Raw genomic sequence first — 17,325 nt, 5'->3', positions numbered from 1 at the left:
GGCAGTCCAGGCATGTGTACAGAGGGAGGGTTTTGGGGGTTCAGACTCTTTCATGCTTAAATTAATGGTTTTTAATAAATGGTTTTTAATATAGATTTTCCAAGGGAGCATGACTACTCTCCACCCCACCACCACACCCACCCCTTTATAAATCTTGATCCCCCCTGCTAAAATTCCTGCAGTCTTTCCTCGACTGTTACAAGATTGTATATGGTTATGGATTGCTACATACCTGCAAAATGTTCTTGCATAATCAAAGAAATCTCCCAACTAACCGTTTGGAATTTAGTTTCTCAGAGATAATTTTCATTTGGAGTAGATTTTGTCAAGCTTTTAGCCAATTTTTTTTTTTTTTTTTTTTTCAAAGAACTATTGGAGGTTGCTGGAGTTATTGTTTTGTTACAATTAAAAAATTTCCTGATAAATTCATTATAATTCTTGATCAACATAAAACTGGCGTCATTGGCAAATGTCTTATACGATAACGTCTATTTATATTAGCACTTTGTATTATTGACATTTTTTGTTCTAGTACCCAAAAAAAGACTTCAGAATAAAATACAATCTATCTTGTGTTTTAATTAATAAGTATGTTTCAAATTCAATTATAAGGATTGTCTGTTTATTTCTTTTAGATTCATCTGGGGGGTTTTTCCATACCCCAGTGAACTAAAAAGAAATGACAAACAATCTTAAAATAAATGAAACTACTTTTATTTAATTTTCTGGTATATAATAGTTATCAGCAACTTTTAGTTTTTGTTAATACCTTCTGTTTTATATGTTTAAAAGCCACAGCTTTTTGGTGTGCTCGTCCCTTTTTCGCATATTTTATGTACTATGTACATGGAAACCAATCAAGAAGAAGAGAAGAATATCTTTCACTGATAATTTTGACATTTGTTTTAGCAGTAATAAATAGTGTTCTCTGTATAATGTAAACAGTGCTGTAAAGTGTACATAATTATCTGCTATAAAATTTTGTACATCCACGTCTCGGAATCTCTCATTTACAGAATTGATAAAACCAGGATTCAAAAAAATCGTCTTGCCCTCGGTTCTGGCTAGTGAAATGTTTTGTCTGAGCTAGTGGAAATGTTCACCTGTATTACTAGTACATGTATTACATATAATCCCTGCAATTAAGAAAATGTCCACAGCAACAACAAAAAAAGTGCCGTGGAGAATGAAAAACTCCACGGCATTGCCGATTGTCGTGGACAATTGCAGGGATTGTACATATATAATACATAGGGCACTAGCCAAACTTCTGTGTGGGCTAGCTCTGGCACTCGCTAAATTCGCCAATTGCCAATTTTTAAAAACAGTTGGCAATTTTTTTTTGAATTTGGCGAAATAATTTCATGCAGTTATTTCTATTTTGTTAAAATATACTGGGTTTTTAAAACTTTAATAAATAATTTGTCGAAATTTTCTTTGCCTGCTGAGCTAGCACTGTGACTTTCTGAAACATTGTAAAACTGTCTGCTTCACTGTTCCAGGTGTCAACTTATTCAAAATCACTGAGGAAAAAATAATATTAATATTTTAGTTATTGGACTGGGCCTAATTTCACAAAACACTGTAAGCCAAGTTTTGCATGTAAACGTAAATCTACGACTAAAACACAATTTTTATTACTATCATAGTACAGCAAATATAGTTTTGAGTACACATATTTCATTTTCTTTTGTCATTAAAATGCTCCATCTTCCATAATAATGTAATTTCCTGTGTGAGATAGATCCAAACATGTAAATGCATGACTGGTATAACTGCTAGTCGCAGACGTAAACTTACGATGTTTAGTGAAATGGGCTCCTGATCCACATCCTAGAAAAATAATTGCATTTATGTGTGTGCTGTTAAGAATTATTTATGAAACATGTTGGAATATAAAGCAATTCAAAGCATGTTTAAAAAACTAAATACAACATTTGCTGAGCTCATTAGCTATAAGGATTATATATGTGTGTGTTTCATGCAGAGTGTGATGCTTAACGTGTATTTTGTAACCAGAATGTATGAAAAATATGTACTGTATATCTTCGCCTATTGGTCAATCTTGGTTATATAAGTCATTGAGTTCCAAATTTCAGTCACTAAAAAGATTTGTTTAAATTTTTAAAAATCAAAATTATTGACCTGTTTATAAGTTGATACTAATCATATTTAAGTTAAAAGTATTTCTTATTTGTAGATGATGAAAGTCATAAATGTGTACTATTTGAAAAAAAAGATAATTATTTTAGGAACTTCAGCTTTGGACATTGATCAGTATTGGTCATTCCCAATCAAATGTAGCATCAAAAGATAATATGTCCTTAGTGGATGGTGAAGACTGATTTACTGTTGCTTAAGTTATAGCACTGCACAGCCTGGTATTGGGCAGCCTAAGTTATGGCACTGTACAGCCTGGTATTGGGCAGCCTAAGTTATGGCACTGTACAGCCTGGTATTGGGCAGCCTAAGTTATGGCACTGTACAGCCTGGTATTGGGCAGCCTAAGTTATGGCACTGTACAGCCTGGTATTGGGCAACCTAAGTTATAGCACTGTACAGCCTGGTATTGGGCAACCTAAGTTATGGCACTGTACAGCCTGGTATTGGGCAGCCTAAGTTATAGCACTGTACAGCCTGGTATTGGGCAACCTAAGTTATGGCACTGTACAGCCTGGTATTGGGCAGCCTAAGTTATAGCACTGTACAGCCTGGTATTGGGCAACCTAAGTTATGGCACTGTACAGCCTGGTATTGGGCAGCCTAAGCAGCCTAAGCTATGGCACTGTACAACCTGGTATTGGGCAGCCTAAGCTATGGCCTAAGTTATAGCACTGTACAGCCTGGTATTGGGCAACCTAAGTTATGGCACTGTACAGCCTGGTATTGGGCAGCCTAAGCTATGGCACTGTACAACCTGGTATTGGGCAGCCTAAGTTATAGCACTGTACAGCCTGGTATTGGGCAGCCTAAGTTATGGCACTGTACAGCCTGGTATTGGCACTGTACACTGTACAACCTGGTATTGGGCAGCCTAAGTTATGGCACTGTACAACCTGGTATTGGGCAGCCTAAGTTATAGCACTGTAAAGCCTGGTATTGGACAGCCTAAGTTATAGCACTGTACAGCCTGGTATTGGACAGCCTAAGTTATAGCACTGTACAGCCTGGTATTGGGCATAGATACAATATCCAGTTTGTGCAGTTGAATTCATATGTCATTTTACATTGTAAACTGATGGCGAGTGTGTTCTGTATTGTGATTGGTTAATTACATTCTTTTTCCGGGATCAAATGAAAATAATACCCGGAAAGCCAATGACGTCATTAGAAGGTGACATCATTAGCAATTGAAACAGGCAAAGTTGACAATTCAAGGGTCTACAGTTGGATTGTAGCCAGGTATTGTTTTTCAAGAAATACCAAATATATGGTTAGTCCCGTAGAAAAAACGATTCAATTTACAATGAACATAACCATATTGATTTTTTAGGTTTGTGGGTGTTATTGTCTATTTGATCCCACAAATGTCATTTTTGACCGAAGGAGTTAGCCTGAGGTCAAAAATGAAAGATTTGCGGGCATCTAAAAACACCCCCGAATCTAAACATTCTGTATAGAAAGAAACTTGTGGAAACTCAACTGGTTATTGTGCCAAGTGTTACTCGTTACGGTTACACCAGTGGAGATCTGTGTAAATTATTTGACTGGCACTGTATAAAACAATTAATATTAATGAAACTGAATATGTAATGTGTCAGTGGTTACCGGCCTTGGTGGCGTCATGGTTAGGCCATCGGTCTACAGGCTGGTAGGTACTGGGTTCGGATCCCAGTCGAGGCATGGGATTTTCAATCCAGATACCGACTCCAAACCCTGAGTGAGTGCTCCGAAAGGCTCAATGGGTAGGTGTAAACCACTTGCACCGACCATTGATCCATAACTGGTTCAACAAAGGCCATGGTTTGTGCTATCCTGCCTGTGGGAAGCGCAAATAAAAGATCCCTTGCTGCCTGTCATAAAAGAGTAGCCTATGTGGTGATAGCGGGTTTCCTCTAAAAAACAGTGTCAGAATGACCATATGTTTGATGCCCAATAGCCGATGATAAGATAAAAAAAATCAGTGTGCTCTAGTGGCGTCGTTAAATAAAAACTTTATAAAACAAACTTTGTGTCAGTGGTTATAAAATGGACATATTTTGTACCAAGGATTGTTGGAAGATTAATTAATGCCAGTCACCAGATTTCAGGTGGTTAGCTTTGGTTATATGTACCATTTTGATTAATGACGGTTTTAATTTTAGCTAAGTCGACTGTTCTCTTGGTGTGTGAATGGACTTGTTTTTCCTGTAACATATTTTATAACTAATATTGATCAAATGCGAAAGAAAAGTTATCGGAAAACAATTTGTTATATTAACTTATTTCAGTACAGTTTGACACCCAATAGCCGATGTATTTTTCGTGCTGGGGTGTCGTTAAACATTCATTCATTCATTCATTCATTATTTCAGTACAGACTTGAAACATAAAATTTCAAGAATAAAAACTTGAAGGATCATACCTTAAAGTAATATTTTGTTTAATTTTCTGACCTCTTTATAAGTTGACTTACGAAATAATATTTTGGTAAAACAAAATTTGACAAATATGCGGAGATACACTATATATGAATGCCAGTATTTTTGATACTGCCACATTTCTATTTTAGCAACTGTAATATAATGCCTATAAAGTGGAGATTTTCGTATTATGATACTGGAAATTGATGGGTGTGCTTTTTTGTTGTTGGTTTTGTTTTGTTGGGGGATTTTTTTTGGGGGGGTGGGGTGGGGTGGGGTGGGGTTATGTGGTTGTTTTTTGCTGCTAATGGAGTACCGTATTTCCAACAGAACATTATCTTTTGGCTGTAATTTAGATCCTGTTCAGTGTGAAAGAAAAATAACTTAATTGTTCAGTGATTTCTGCAAAAAATGATACAAGATGTGTACTATATTATTAAATTTTTCCAAATTGAAAACTAACAGTAAATTCCATGCTTACAAAAAACATACGGGCTCGGTATTAAAACCATGGACAAGGAAAGTATATGATTTGTGTGTTATGCAAGCTGATATTAAGTAAGTTTTTCCAAATTAAAAACTAACAGTAAATTCCATGCTTACAAAAAACATGGGCTCGGGATTAAAACCATGGACAAGGAAAGTATATGATTTGTGTGTTATGCAAGCTGATGTTAAGTTTTTCCAAATTAAAAACTAACAGTAAATTCCATGCTTATAAAACACATGGGCTCGGGATTAAAGCCATGGACAAGGAAGGTATATGATTTGTGTGTTATGCAAGCTGATATTAAGTAAGTTTTTCCAGATTGAAAACTAACAGTAAATTCCATGCTTATAAAACACTTATGGGCTCGGGATTAAAACCATGCACAAGGAAGGTATACAATTTGTGTGTTATGCAAGCTGATATTAAGTAAGTTTTTCCAAATTAAAAACTAACAGTAAATTCCATGCTTATAAAACACATGGGCTCGGGATTAAAACCATGGACAAGGAAGGTATATGATTTGTGTGTTATGCAAGCTGATATTAAGTAAGTTTTTCCAAAGTGAAAACTAACAGTAAATTCCATGCTTATAAAACACATGGGCTCGGGATTAAAACCATGGACAAGGAAGGTATACAATTTGTGTGGTATGCAAGCTGATATTAAGTTCAGATGTCTCTGGCCCAATCGTTACCGAACATTTTGATTCCGAGTTCCAGGCTAAAACTTGGTGTCCCAACATATTTAACAATGTTGTTCAGTTTGAATGAACTATGACAGGGCTAACTGTCACTCACCAAATTTGCCAGTTGTGAAAACAGCTGATGAGGTTTATTTTAATTTGGCAAAATAATTTCATGTTGTGATTGACACATTGTTGAAAAATAATGGTGAGTTTCTGCAATTTTTTAAAATGTATTTGATAATTTGGTGAAATTTTCTGTGCAACCAGTTGACATCCAATAGCCGATGATTAATAAATCAATGTCCTCTAGTGGTGTCGTTAAACAAAACAAACTAAACTGCAGAACCAGAGTTATATCAACTATCTGATGTTGGAACATCGAGAAAGCTGGGGCCTAATTCACTAAACTCGCAACTTTGTGATCTCGCAGTGCAATGCTAACATACTTGCAAAGAGGATGCTTTGTTGTCTAGCAGAGCCTAAGTGACCTTCGTGAATTAGGCCCCAGTTGTGCTCATTAACGTTATTTTATAAGTGGGAATAAGTACACGTTTTGATAACAAAGTTGATTATGTTTGTGATGGGGGCACGTGTCTGTTAGATTGATCAGAATAATTACAGATGTGCCACATGTCTGTTAGATTGATCAGAATAATTACAGATGTGCCACATGTCTGTTAGATTGATCAGAATAATTACAGATGTGCCACATGTCTGTTAGATTGATTAGAATAATTACAGATGTGCCACATGTGATTTGTTTGATTTTTAATCTGTACATGATGGACATTGTTGTAAATATTTTATAATGAAGTAATAAGCTTTCTGATGCATGTATTTTGCTTTTTAACACTACCCCCACACCCCACCCCAGCCACACCCACAAACACTTATTTCACTCTCCTAACATGAACTAAAGGAGAGACTTGTTACTACAGACATTTTCTATCAAAAGTGGGTACTTTCATTTTATTTGTATTGAATGACTGCTCACTTACTTCTAATAAAAAATAGTAACTGTTACATCTGTTAACTACTATCAAGGAGAGATTTTTTTTTTTTTTTTCCTAAAATAGAGCCAATACAAGTAAAACCAAAAAATTTATTTAGGATACATTTGTTTCTGGATATGTACTAATTAAACTAATCTACAAGTATGAGATTTTAATTTTTATTATTTATTTAAAAAATTGTGGTTTTTTGTGGGGGGGGGGGGGGGGGGGTGTTCTGGATTGGGTGATTGTTATTATTGAAGTAAAATAACAGGAGTAAGAACCATTCCATTTGGAAACTGAAGAGAGAATAATTTCTGTATGTTAAAAATTAACCAATCTTCTCTTCTTTTTTTTTTTTCTTCTTTTTTTCTGTGATGATTTGGATAATGTTATTGGGTATAAAAAATGAATGTTAATGATTGGAAGGACTTGCTTTTAAAGGGCCATACCATAGTTTTTAAACACTACAGTATATTTTTCACTATTGGCGCCATTTATGATTACTGAAATCAAACATTACTTATATGTTATTCTTAAGAATCCGTTTCTAAATTTAGGCACTAGTGTTTATTAGATTTTTTGTCTTGAGTAAATTCTTGTGTAGTAAAGTCAACCGGGAAATGTTTCTAGAAAGACATGCTTGCACTTCTAAGAGATGTAAGCATGTTAAACCTAACCTTTGCTCTGATCCCAGAGAAGAAATAGTAGATCCCAGAGAAGAAATATCAGTCGGCTGAGTTATATTCTCCAGGTAAGACAGACAGACAGTTTTGTTTAAAACCATAATATAAATATAAATGTATGCACTTTAAAAAAAAGTAGGAGTGTTCTAAAGATTCTTAAATTGTGTGATGGCAATATAATCTATTTTTTTATACCTACCACCCTGGGAACATTTTTAACATGGGCAATATTACACCACTAGCCTCTGAAATTTTTTATATATATATATATATTCATGTATTTCATACTCATGAAACTTTTGTTTTGCCAGGACTGGGACATGTATTGCTTTTTAGCAGTGCTCTCAGAATGCTTGTTTTAAATATGGACGAACTGCAGACTTCTATATACATGTATAGTTTTAAAATAAAATGCAATGTAGGCGTATTATTATTTTTAAATTTATTTTAATGCATTGACCCTAAGTGATGTAAAATATTTTTGGAGTTTACATCTGTTTATGGTTCTATTGCACGTGCTATTTTACACTTCAGGGATTTATTCTAAGCATTCTGTGGGTTCGAACACGGGGGCCCCTTCCCAAAAGAAGGCGACACTGAAAAGTCCCAATTTCTATGCAAAATAATATCCAATATATTTATTTGTCTCATTCAGTGGAGTGAAAAAAAATATCCCAATTATGATTAAATGTCATCACTGATCAGACATGGGACCTTGATGAAAAAACCCTTTATAAATCCCTGAATGTGGATCGTCTTGTATATAACGCTGAAGCAGTTAACAGTATTGATGGTGAAAACAGAAATGCTGAGTTTAAGCTGTTCAAATCATCAAATGTAAATGTAAATTGAATTTGGCAAATATAATTATTCACCATTCAGGGTTTCTGCCAGACTCTTATCATTAATGTACGATTTTCTTAACCCTAACCCGAAACCTAATCAATTTTCTTTCTGGGGGACAGCAGGTGCATGCAGCACATACATTGTAAATATTCAATTCCATACCCAAAAAATGTCTTTCTGGCAGAAAAACTGCCAATTTATTACTAAGTTAATACTGTTTTGGAACTAGTTTAGACCCTGAAAACGTCTGGTAAAACCTTCTAGTTGTGTTTGTATTATACAGTGAGATATGTTAAAACGATGGAGAGGTGATTGTTGTTTTTTAAACTGTAGTACGGTAGTTTGTGTTTTGTATTAGTAAAATATGTTAACTGACAGGGAGATAAGATTGTGGCTTTCAATTCAAAGTTTATATAGGAAACTAAAATATCTTCTTTTTTTTATATCTCTCTCCATTTTTAATAGACTATTCATACTATTAGAATCTGAAGTATTCTAGATGTGTATTGCTAGAACTATCACGTGTAAAAAGCTGTGTATTACAATGTTGTATAGGGTTATCTTGTTTATATATTTTATCTCGTACAGAAATGTCCACAGCATTTTTCGTAATTGAAATTTTCAATTATTTGTACGTGTTGTAAGTGATCAATATTAACATGAATTACATGAATTAAAGACATATTTCCAGAAGGGAAAAGTACTTTCAAACAAATCTGGAAAAAATATTAAAATTATTGTTTGTCTTGATTGTATATGTCACTCAAACTATCCCCCTCTAAATCTTTCTCACCCCTTTCTCTGCCCCTCTCTAGCCTACCTCTCTCTCGCTCTCTCTCTCTCGCTCTCTCTCTCGCTCTCTCTCTCTCTCTCTCTCTCTCTCTCTCTCTCAAAATTGGCGACAGGGTTTTCTTACTCTCTCTCTGAAAAAGGCTGACGGTAGTTAAGCTTCTTTCTTTTTTTTAAATTCAGGGTTCGAGGTGGTCTTTAAATTCCTTAAAAGTCTATGAATTTGAAAATTGTGGTTTTTAGGTCTTTGAATTATAACAAAATTCTTTAAATTCTCGTATTGTGTTCATTCTTTTCTTTTATTGTTATTTTGTCTTCAATCAACGTCAATATTCTGACAAAATCATCTCTGAAGAAAGAGTCGAAATAGATACTTGTCAAGACAGTTGACGTGGCATCCACTCACAAATCATAGCCAAAGCAATGATGATAACATTTATAGCCGTGTGCACTTGATATTTTCCTGTTACCAGGTTTAACCTGTCATGATGTATCTGCCATGGACAGCAGCGTAAACGAACTGATTTGGTATTTTTATCGCATTCTATTGTCTTTGATCGCTGTGTAAAAGTCCTATGAATCCCGAAATTGCTAGTTGAACACATGGGAATAACTTTCAATTTCATATCCAATAATCCGCAGTGGCATCTCGGACGATGTAATAAACGCCCAAAAGTAGTAAACTGACTTAAAATAGTAGTAGTTACTTGAATATTTTCTGAAGATGAGATGGTCAGAATATATGCGTTTCTCATCCTCGTCAGTTGAAAGTTCGGTTCAGTTAATTTAAACCCCCTTTCTTCGACGCCTATATATAAATTTGGCATCACTTGCAAAATTAAATTTTAGTTTATCCCATGTTGTTGGTTTTTTGTTGTTGTTGGGTTTGGGTGTGGGGTTTTTTGTGTGTGGGTTTGTTTTTGTTTTTTTTATGGGGTGGGGGGGGGGGGTGGGGGGTTTTGGGTTGTTTTTTGTCATACCAGCAATGGTGGGTGGTCACGTGATTTAAATACGACAGCGAACAGTCATTTGACATCACTTAGGCGATAACTAAATGGAGTTTTTAGATTTGCGGGTGTTATTGTCTATTTCATCCCGCAAATGTAATTTTTGACCGAAGGCGTTAGACGATAACACCCGCAAATTAAAAAAATAAATATGATTATGTCCATTGTAAATTAAATCGTTTTTCCACGGAACTAACTATATTTGGTTATTTCTTGAAATACCTGGCTACAATCTAACTGTAGACCCTTGAACCGTCAGCATGGCCTGTTCCAATTACTAATGACGTCACTTTCCAATGACGTCATTGGCTTTCCGGGTGTTATTTTCATTTGATCCCGGATAAAGAATGTAATTAACCAATCACAATACTGAACACACTCGCCATCATTTTACAATAGCCAAAAAAAACGTTAACAGAAGAGGACCGTACATGAACGTACATAAAAAAAAAAAAATAAGAAGCAAAAACTGTACAAGTTGTTTATTTTTTACATATCGTTTACGTAATAACTTATAATGCCTCCACTTTCGATTTGACATGTGATGACGTCATATGGTTTAACAACCGTGATCAGAAATGAAACATGTTAGAAATGATTTATATAAACGACAGACATGACAGCTTCTGAAGAGGTAGGTTACCCGTTATTTCGGTTTGTTTATTCCTTTTAGTTCTCCAGCTAATTTTTGTAATAGTAGTGTCAGTTAAAGTGACATACCCAAACTTTTTAAAGACTACGACGTATTTTTTACTAACCAATCCGTTTGTGATAACTGAAATCGGATATTATTTAGATTGTGTTGTTTACAGCATCTTATTTTCGTAAATCCGAAGTGTTCCTGGTCACCCTGGTGTTTCTAATACCATGATATAAATTGTTGATTTCTTTAAAAATACACGTTCGTCTGAGAAGTAACGGTTATGGAGACAGCTCATTTAAGTCTACAACCGTGTCCCGTGATTCGGCGCACTTGGTATTTTGCTCAAGTATGCTTAGGAAGTTGTCATGTTGCGGTATTTATAACGAATTAAAGTTCAATTCCAATTTCAATGTTTAATCAAGTAACATATTTATTGTTAAGGGTACAATATTTTTTTTTTTTTTTTTTATTATTTTTTTTTATAAATGATCAGTAATTATATTATAATTTCAGAATAAATCATTCACCTGCTTTCGTGCAGAAAGGATGAAGTAGTCTTGTGTCGTGCCCGCTTCGGCCATACATATTTGACGCAATAATTTATTTTAATGAAGGACTCTGCCGTGTGCTTGGGGTGTCGTTAAGCATTCATTCATTCATTCATTCATTCGTGTATATAAACGCGAAGTAGGTCAGCCTTACTGAACTTAAGAATGTTAACAATAAAAATAACATGTTACTAACTTGTTTAACCTTACAACTAGGCTACCTCGTTCTGCTGCAGAACGCAATGAATACCATACGCGTAATGCGGAGAACCTACAAACATTTTTGTCGAACAAAATTGTTTTCGAACTCCTTTTTTCCTTTTACAGTAAAAGTATGGAACACTGTGTTGCCTGATATTAGAAATTCTTCTTCACTTAAATTGTTTAAAATACAAGTGAACAAACACGAGCCTGCTGTTTCATCCTATTTCTATGAAGGTGATAGAAGGCTACAGATTCTACATAGCCGACTCCGTTTGGGTACCAGTGATTTGAATGGTCACAAATTTGTACATGTGACATGTAAAACATGTATATTTGTTAAATGTAGGGAGAGGCTTTAATATAGGCGCTTGCCTGTTGGCCAATCCCAAATTTGATCTGCAAATAAATATTGTTTAAACCAACAATATTAAAACCAGTCTAAAAACACCTTTCCCGCATTTTGAAAATTATAGTAAAAATTTCGGTTATTTTTATTTGAACTGAAAAGTAAAACACGGACAAAGGCAAACAAAACTAAAGTTTTGCACCTTAATGGACTTCATTCCTGTTCACAATTTTCACTTTGTTACCAAAAACAATAATAGTAAAAGCGAAATAAGATCCACGTATGTGCACAATCTATCGGAGGAAAAAAAATCATTGTAAGCATCTGCAGTACTGTGCCACTCAAGAAAACGATTCCGAAACTGATCACGAGATGGGTCGTGTGTAATCGTTAATTTTCATAGTAATATTTTTTAACAAGACAAAACAAAAAAGTACTAAAATAATCCTGGGACAATAGTGTAGCGTTTATGGGCTATAAAATGAGATCATGGGCGGTTTATAAATAGCGGGGTCACCGATCCACATCTACTGCGCCGAATCAACAAACATGCAAATCGTTTTGGATAAAAGGGGGTGTCTACATTTATAGACAATTTTAAAATGTTTATTTGCTACAGACATAAAATAGTTTGCAGTGTTTCTCAGATTATGCACTGCTTCATTGGTGAGAGACACATTTTATTACGTATTTCACAGTGTTTACATAGAAAATGGTCTTTGAATGCTTAGGTTTCTTTTACCGGCCTCGGTGGCGTCGTGGTTAGGCCATCGGTCAACAGGCTGGTAGGTACTGGGTTCGGATCCCAGTCGAGGCATGGGATTTTTAATCCAGATACCGACTCCAAACCATTGAGTGAGTGCTCCGCAAGGCTCAGTAGGTAGGTGTAAACCACTTGCACCGACCAGTGATCCATAACTGGTTCAACAAAGGCCATGGTTTGTGCTATCCTGCCTGTGGGAAGCGCAAATAAAAGATCCCTTGCTGCTAATCGGAAAGAGTAGCCCATGTAGTGGGTTTTCTCTCAAGATCGGTGTGGTCCTTAATCATATGTGTAACGCCATATAACCGTAAATAAAATGTGTTGAGTGCGTCGTTAAATAAAACATTTCTTTCTTTCTCTGTTTCGATGTCACACACTCTTGTTTTACGCCATTGTAACTTTATAAAAATGTGTTACAGGTTTGTAGATTATCCCAAACGTAGTGCCCATTTGCATGGGTTAAAACTAGGGTCTGCCACTTTTAATTGTTAGGTCACGGGAGTGTAACATTTTGCTGTTAACCATACCGCGTACAAGCCACCAGTTTAGTATGCATTTGTGAATAATTCTAGTTTAGCTTTACATAAAAGGTTTGAAAATTTTAGGGACCGAACTCTTTTCTCCCCCCCCCCCCCCCCCCCCCCCCCCCAACCCCATCTTAAGGCGGGTGGGGTTTTTTAAATTAAGTATATACCTGTATTTGTCATGATTAATTTTACTTGTAAAATGCAGGATAATTGCATAATATATTGCTAAATAGTGAATTTTATTGGATCGTACAGTTCTTCATTTAAGTAAATATTTTATTTGATCCATTAGGTGGCTTGAGTTTAAATTAGTCGAGATATTTGTGTGTCCAGTCGGGACTCGGTTACGTGACAGAAAGAATGCATATTAAATATTTGATGTTGTCAAGGTAAATTGGTAACTTTATTTTTGTGAATAAGACTATAATATAATTAACATAATACATTTGAAATGTACGTGTTTACCTTTCTTTGATATACATGTACAAAGTATATGCTCATTTATAGATGGAAATTTATTTATTTTTAACTTAAACATAACAAAAGGGGGGGGGGGGGGGGGGAGAAAGTGGTTTCCGAGAACACGGCCCTAGCTAGAAAACAAAGATCTGGCCTTTTTTCTTCTTTTTTTTCAATCTATTATTTTATTTTTGTTTCTTTTTTCTTTTTCTTTCTTCTTCTTATTATTTTCGCTAAAATTCTTTACTTATTTGTTCCAGTTAGTTGCTTGTAAAAGAGCCCCATCTTTATAGAGGGAATAGATAAACAAGAAGAAAAGTTTTTTTAAAGATGTCCTCTGACATTTTGACGATCTCGGTGTTTGTGTCCTTGTTTCTGAATGCCCTTGGGGCCGACGAGACGTGCAAGTTCGAGTTCAACGTGCCCACGAACGGCGGGTGCGTGGTGCACACCAAGGAGATGGAGCTGTCGTACGAGCAGATGAAGGAGGACATCGCTAGCAGCCAACAGCGGACGCGCGCCATGGCCGAGTCGTTCACCAAGGAGATCGGCGTCCTGCACCAGAAGAGCGAGGAGCACCACGAGCGGCTGACGAAGGCAAGCCGCAGGCTGGACGACATCGAGGACTCGCTGAAGGTGCTGCCGCAGATCACGCAGGAGCTGGCCGAGGTGAGCAAGTCGCTGACGGAGACGAGGCGCACGGTCAACGCCATCCACAACGACCACGACATGTTCGGCAGCAGCATCGAGGAGCTGAGGCACAGCAGCATCAGCCAGGCGCGGAACCTGTCGGAGTTGTCCACGGAGATGTCCGAACACCGGATCGCACTCATGTCGTACGGCGTGGCCATCGACAAGATGAAGGCGGCCGAGGACACCATGAAGGGACTCGAGCAAAAGGTGGCGGAGCTCAAGCACGACCTGGTCAGCACGCGCAACGTCGTGTCCGAGCTCAACGAGAAGGTCAACTCCATGGAGACGTCCATCAAGAGCACGATTGCGGCGATGGCTTCCCTGGGCAGACTGCCGGGACTGGTGAAGAGGCTGCAAGAACAGGTGTGTGTTTTCCCTTTCTTGCTTTCTTTTTTTCCAGCAAGAACAGGTGGGTGTTTTCCTTCTTTATTTCTTTTTTTTCCAGCAAGAACAGGTTGGAGTTTTCCCTTTCTTGCTTTCTTTTTTTTTCCAGCAAGAACAGGTGGGTGTTTTCCCTTTCTTTTTTTCCAGCAAGAACAAGTGGGTGTTTTCCCTTTCTGTTTTTCCCCAGCATCGCAGCAGCATTCACTGTTTTGTAGCGCTTTAGGGCGTCCATGAACATCCCACAAATGTCCAGTCAGATTCAGGTCTGGCCATTTTGCTGACTAGATTACAGGGAACACTTTTTTGCTTTCAAAATCTCGATTATCAATATTTCTAGTCAATTGAAAATTGATCAGCAACTACTGTTTAATGTTTTAAAATTCTGTAGCGATCTCTGAAACTTGCGCAGCGAATCGCAACGCGATACTAAACAAAATGTTCCCTGGAATGAAATGTGGATATAGACATTTACTAAGCAGTCCAATGAAACACGGGCTACTTGAGAGCGTTCGTTGTCATACTGGAACTCAAAGCTGCACCGAAAAACGGCTGCGAAATGTATCCACTGTCTCGGGAAACCAGTGCCTCTTCTATCAAGCCGTATCAAGCATGTTCTGTTGTTGTAGGTTATCCAACCCCACACCATTGTACAAGCAATGTACGATAACACTCATTGCTGCAGCGCGCCAAATCTTCCATCAGCATAGTCATGATCCCGTGCTCCTAAAACGTTTAAGAGTCTGACTCAATCTCAAATAAGGAAGGAAGGAAGGAATGTTTTATTTAACGACGCACTCAACACATTTTATTTACAGTTATATGGCGTCACACATATGATTAAGGACCACACATATACAGAGGAAACCCGCTGTCGCCACTTCATGGGCTACTCTTTTCGATTAGCAGCAAGGGATCTTTTATGTGCATCATCCCACAGACATGATAGTACATACCAAGGCCTTTGTTACACCGGTTCAATCTCAAATAGCATGCAATTTCTAAGACTCTAATATTAGAGTTAGTCTTAAGGTCAAACTCTTCAAGTTTTATAAGCGCCACGCCACGCCACGTTGAACGGTCACTCGTCATTAAACATTGTACAGCGCCAATGACCGTATTGACGCATCCATTGTACGGTAAAAAAGAAAATGTGTGCTGGGCTATCATGTTGATGCCAATAACTGGTCGTCAACATTTTAACGCTGCTGCTTTTAGTTGATTGCATGCTGTCCGGTCGAGGGCGGGACGTAGCCCAGTGGTAAAGCGTTCGTTTAATGCAATGTCAGTCTGGGATCGATCCTCGTCGGTGGGCCCATTGGACTATTTCTCGTTCCAGCCAGGCCGTGGTATGTACTATTCTGTCTGTGGGATGGTGCATATAAAAGAACCCTTGCTGCTAATCGAAGAGTAGCCCATGAAGTGGCGACAGCGGGTTTCCACTCTCTATATCTGTGTGGTCCTTAACCGTATGTCCGACGCCATATAACCGTACATAAAATGTGTTGAGTGCGTCGTTAAATAAAAAATATTTCCTTCCTTTTCCTACTGTCCGGTCGTTGATTACAGTTGCGCGAATGTGTTTAGGTTCAGTCGGTAGTGTTAGATATAAGATGGGCTGTTCATGGCCATATTCACTGGTAGTGTAAACGTGATCCCTTGTGTATTTCCATTGGTATAATTATAATTTAATTTAATATCTTCGTTGTCTTGCAGATGGAACGTCGATTAGCTAAAAGACGGCGGCGCTCCATAGGTCTATCGGACACTGGAACTTAGTGACTTACAACCGGAATTATTACAGTTCAACATGCAGATTCACTTAACATTCTATCGTATTATGTGCACCCGACTGGGAATAGCACTGACCCCTGGTCACGTGTAATTTAGTTTAGTAAAGCGGAGACTTTCCACAAACATTTGGGACCTCGTATCAACGATCGCCTTCGACTTGTGTTGTTTATAATACGCAGGGCCGTACCGAGTTTAGAAGCGCCCTTTTGCAAGGTTGGAAAACAACCTATTAGTATTTTCTGGTTCTCTTTCTTTTTCGTTTTGTTTTCACTACTCTTTAGGTATTCCCTAGTTACTTTAGGTGCCTATTCCTCGTTCCAGCCAAAAAAAATATAATAACAAAAAAAAATCAAGTCTTTTTGTCATTAATTCCAGTTTGGTTGACGTAAAAAGTAAAGGGAAAGTGTTTTGGAAACAACAAATATGTTCTATTTTTATGTGCAAATTGTAAACGTGTTGGCCAAGACACCAACAAAACTGCAATACGCACCCACCAACCCTGTTCCGTGGCTCCGGACGCGTGTGCAAGAAATTGGGCAAAGGGATATAGATAGTGGTGAGCGAAGTTTCAAGGGGGTGGGGGCCGTGTTCCCCCGGAAAATACACTAGAAAAAATTAAAATTGCCTGGAGAAGCGAGGGATTTGACGCCCCAACCTCTTGACGACTGAGGCAATTAACAAAAGATTAATCAAATATTTACGACGGGTAAGTATTGCTGTTTTATGTATGTCATGACCACTGTTTTAAAATAAAAATAGAACATAATTATTTCGTTTTACACCAATCTAAACTGGAATCATCGAAAAAAAAAAAAAAACACACCCGAATGCATTAAAAATGTTTTTGCTGAAACGAGGCATTCTTTACAAGTCTCTTATTTGTCAGTTAAAACCCAATGCAGGGGGGGGG

The 17,325-nt window shown here is 37.2% G+C and overlaps 1 protein-coding gene across 2 annotated transcripts; it reads left to right on the top strand.

Annotated features, from left to right (window-relative positions):
* The first annotated feature begins 10,407 nt into the window (after positions 1–10,407).
* LOC121381683 lies at positions 10,408–16,563 on the top strand. 2 transcript variants are annotated; one of them, XM_041511037.1, is made up of 4 exons: positions 10,408–10,691; positions 11,576–11,696; positions 13,808–14,603; positions 16,338–16,563. In XM_041511037.1, exons 3-4 carry the CDS (start codon positions 13,878–13,880, stop codon positions 16,398–16,400), a joined length of 789 nt encoding a protein of 262 aa, XP_041366971.1. In that variant the 5' UTR covers positions 10,408–10,691; positions 11,576–11,696; positions 13,808–13,877; the 3' UTR covers positions 16,401–16,563. The 2 variants fall into 2 exon arrangements, with proteins under 2 accessions (XP_041366971.1, XP_041366964.1); XM_041511030.1 differs by lacking the exon at positions 11,576–11,696.
* The last annotated feature ends 762 nt before the right edge of the window (positions 16,564–17,325 follow it).

The sequence above is a fragment of the Gigantopelta aegis genome, chromosome 2 (assembly GCF_016097555.1).
Source record: "Gigantopelta aegis isolate Gae_Host chromosome 2, Gae_host_genome, whole genome shotgun sequence".
Taxonomy (NCBI): domain Eukaryota; kingdom Metazoa; phylum Mollusca; class Gastropoda; order Neomphalida; family Peltospiridae; genus Gigantopelta; species Gigantopelta aegis.
Note: the sequence above shows the minus strand (reverse complement) of the source record. Positions and strands in the feature narration are given on the sequence as shown.

Bases quoted from the DNA above. Each gene is read 5' to 3' on its own strand.
- LOC121381683 (XM_041511030.1), top strand. From the start codon at position 13,878: ATGTCCTCTGACATTTTGACGATCTCGGTGTTTGTGTCCTTGTTTCTG. The intron at 14,604-16,337 runs GTGTGTGTTTTC...GTTGTCTTGCAG, and splicing joins TGAAGAGGCTGCAAGAACAG to ATGGAACGTCGATTAGCTAA.